We start from the raw sequence: 4,012 nt of genomic DNA on the forward strand, positions 1-4,012 counted from the left end.
ATCGGCCTATATGGCCTTGCCAGGGGCAACCGTGGCTTCATTCGGGATGGCAGCGGCACTGTAAGGCCTCAGAACCGAGGCCGGCCAATCAGGGATTAACACGCGACCGTCCCCTGTGGCGACAGAGGCAAATGCCTCCCTGTTGGAGGGTACCGAGGTCAGGCTTTGACAGGAGCCTCAGATCATAGAGGGGTAGGATACGCTGTGGCATGGCCCACGAAAGGCCCATGGGTGACAGGACCCGGACCGACCTTGAACCCAGAGTTGATAATGGGGAATAGACCAGTACTCGATTATGAGGAGTTGGAGCGCCTGATACAAAATAGCATAGACCCTGCTTATAGGTTAGCCATCCGGCGGGTTTATCGGAAGCCATACCTGGACTATGTTGACAATATTGACCTTGAGAGAAATTGGAAGATACCTGAGTTTACCAAGTTCTTGGGGGAGGACAATATGTCTATCATCGAGCACATTGCCCGGTTCACCGTACAATGTGGGAACTTAGGGGCAAATGATGCCGTGAAGCTTAGGCTTTTCCTCAACTCGTTGATTGGGTCAGCCTTTACATGGTATTTTCACTTACCAGCCAATTTGGTGCAGAATTGGCAGGAAATGGATGAGTTGTTCCATACACAGTTCTACAAGACCGAGCTCGAAACCACCATTGGGGATTTGGCTCAAATGCGCCAGGAACCGGGAGAGACGGTGGACAAATTCATCAACCATTTCAAACTTGCAAAGTATAAATGCCCGACCCTCTTGCATGAGGGCGAATACGCAAAAATGGCCCTTGGCAGGCTAAACCTTGAACTCAAAAAATGGTTTGCCGGCCAGAACTTCACGGACCTTGGCCAGTTAGTAATCCAGGCGGCACCTTACGAGGCACTGCTAAAGGAGGAAGAACAATGCAAAGCGTCCTCCATTGGGACTTACTATAAGGAGGCAGCCTCGGGCAGCTACCTGCTCCTAGGGGCCGGGGAGCCCAAAGCAGTTAGCTTCGTTGACTGTGAAGTTGAGGCGGCGAAAATAACTGAGAGAAAACCCTATGTCTGCAAGGCCTTGGCAAAGCAAGCCAGAAACGATCGTCAGACAGAGCAGGCCAAACCGGCCCCCCAACGGACTTTTGACCCAGGGGTAAAGTACTCTTTCAACATTTCAAAGGCCGAGCTTATCTTTGATCAGCTCTTACAGGATAAGCAAATCAAACTGCCACCGGGACACCAGATCCCCGCTAGTGCGGACTTGAAAGACCAAAGATATTATAAGTGGCATAATACTCGCACGCATATGACAATTAATTGTGTTGTTTTGTGTAATGCTTTGCAGAAGGCTATTACAAATGGGCAAATCAAGTTCCCCGAGAAAGAAAAAGGGGTGATGCTAGTTGATGAAAAATCCTTTTCCTGTCAATATGTTGAGCGCTGATCTGTCCAAAATGGCCAAGCCAGTAAGCGAAGTAACGGCCACACCCACTAGGCCGAAGGGGTCTGGATCCACAATGCAAGTAAGAGCAGCCCAGGGAAGTAGCCTCAACCCACAAGCCATGCCTTTCCCCTTTGACCCATGTCCGACAGCTCCAGAAGAGGCCGTAAAAATGGCCAATGGGTGTAGGCCAATGATGGGGGTACTTCGGGCAGCTAACAAGCAGACCAGACAAGGCTGGTGGCCGATCAGTTATGAAAGGGAGGTTCAATCAAGAGGCGGAGACCAAAGGGCCCCACAGCCAGAGCCATTCAGTTCATTCAAAGAATTGAGTAGTGGCCCCGCTCGGCCACTTCCAGAGGAGGCCCACGCTTTCCAGTGGGGGGTTTGCACCCACTACCAGCGACTGATTGAAGATCGGTCACCTATTGAGGGTAGACGGTCATCCGGCAAGGGGACGTCTCCTCAGCAGACAGGGATTCCCAAGGGCAAAGCCGATAGTTGGCCACGGACTGCAATGTCGACCAAAACCCACTATGGCTTTGATGAAAGATGGTCTCCCTTGCGGCCATCCGTCAAGACCGCCTAGGCAGGACACCGACCAAACGACGCTTGGCGTACGACCCAGTGAGCCCCGTTGATACCAGCAACTAGTACCGACTGAGGGCCGCTACCAGGCAAAAGACGGTCATACCCAAACCTATGAAGGTTGACGATTGGACTGTAGCCCGCCATCCTAAGTTCCCCGCTGAACCAAGAAGAATGGAGATGACCAGAACTCAGAGAAGGAGGTGGCAACGGAAGCAAGCCCCCATAAACTGCTCCTAGGGGGCAGTAAGGATAGCGGACGCACAATTAACCAGGGGACAGCCAAACATACTCCAACGACAGCAGCCAACCGAGAGTCCTGAGGGTAAGGAGCACACTCTTGAACCTGAGGTCTCTGACTACAAAACCAAGGAGAGTGGCTTCGAAGTCCTGGTAGAACCACCCCTGAACCAGGAAGACAGTCAGGTAACTGTAACAGCTGAAGGGGCAGACCTGGGGGAAGTTAACCAGTCAACCACACCGGTTGAAACGTCGGAGGAAGAGACCGACTTCGTCGACCTCGTAAGTATAATGTTTGGGTCCGTAGAAGCACAGGTACAGGTCTCCATGGTCTACGTCCTGCCTTGAATATTTGAATACCAGCCAGGCCAGGCGAACCACTTAGAAGGTGACATTTTGGAAGATATAAAATTCGGCGTAATGGACATTGAAATTGTTCCCCTGGGAAATAAGGAGGAACCGCAAGAAAACGTGCAGACAGTAATCACCAGGGAGACCGAATGGATGGTGCACACCCCACTGACTAGGGAAAGGGTGCCCAATGCCCTGGGCAGGCCCTCCAGGGAGATGTGCCTCCACTTAAAGCCTTTGTACATCCAGACACACATGAAGGGAAGCCCGTATCGCGAGTACTGGTAGACAATGGTGCAGCGGTCAACATCCTCCCAGCCAGGATGATGAAGCAGTTGGAAAAGGACGAGCTAGATTTCATCCCCGCAGAGGTATATGTGACGAACTTCTTGGGTGGCGCCACGAAGCCCCGTGGTGTGCTTTCGATTGAACTAAGAGTTGGGGAGTGCGTCTCTATGACAGCATTCTTTACCATGGACACATCCGCCCATTATAATGCCCTGCTTGGGCGAGACTGGATACATGCTGATAGACCATATTTTACCACAGCTAATCATCCCGCAACACGTGAAAGTGGTAGACCAGCCCACAGCTAGACCTACACATAGGTCGGGTCAGCCGATCACATCGGGAAAACATACTAACCCAGGCTAAATATATCCCACACCCCTTGACCCGGGTCAGAGGAGGGACATGCACCTCGCATGACCCTAAAATCACACGTTAGGTGTGACCCTAGGTCATATACACGTGTCAGCTAAGGATGCTGCCATCAAGGATTATGGGGAACCGAAGTTATTCTTTACAAATAGAAAAGTTTAAGTATCGTACAGCGACTTAAAGCTATAAATAGCCATGCCAGGCTAAGGTATGGAGACTTCAATTTTTACTTACTCAAGCTCTTTAGTTTGAGATTTATCTATTGCAAGCTCTGACTTAGGCATCGGAGTATACTAATCGGCTCAAGCCGGCACTCCTTTGCCTTCTTTGTGGTCTAGCCTGTACAGGTCGGTTCGAAGAAGGCCCGACCAGGTAAATCATAACCCGAGTCAGAATTTGTCACAATAGATTGGTTCCGTCTGTGGGAAATGTCACAAGGAGTCGTGTGACATGACAACGGAGCGGGGAGGCAGTTCCCGCCAAGGAAAAAGCTGGGCAGCGAGGAGCCTGCCTTGAGAGGCGATTCGGGTAGAGGGAGGTCCGATCACCCGATGAATGGCAAGGGCGATGCTTTTGCCAGGACCCTCCCTAGTAAAAAAATCCCCCAAACCAGCGGTCGGAGTGAACCTGCCCCCTCCACCCCCGTTGCCGATCCCAGGGATCCAGAGTGGAGGACCGAGGCCGATACTCGCCACACCAGGAGTTTAGTATTTAGACCTGAATGCACCCGCAACCAATGCGTAAGTGC

General features: G+C 51.6%; 1 protein-coding gene across 1 annotated transcript; it reads left to right on the forward strand.

Moving 5' to 3' along the window:
• Positions 1-270: 270 nt before the first annotated feature.
• Positions 271-1,428, forward strand: LOC122643507. The gene has a single exon (XM_043837123.1). The coding sequence runs from the start codon at positions 271-273 to the stop codon at positions 1,426-1,428; it is 1,158 nt and encodes a 385-aa protein (XP_043693058.1).
• Positions 1,429-4,012: the final 2,584 nt, after the last annotated feature.

The sequence above is a fragment of the Telopea speciosissima genome, chromosome 10 (assembly GCF_018873765.1).
Source record: "Telopea speciosissima isolate NSW1024214 ecotype Mountain lineage chromosome 10, Tspe_v1, whole genome shotgun sequence".
In the NCBI taxonomy this organism is placed as follows: domain Eukaryota; kingdom Viridiplantae; phylum Streptophyta; class Magnoliopsida; order Proteales; family Proteaceae; genus Telopea; species Telopea speciosissima.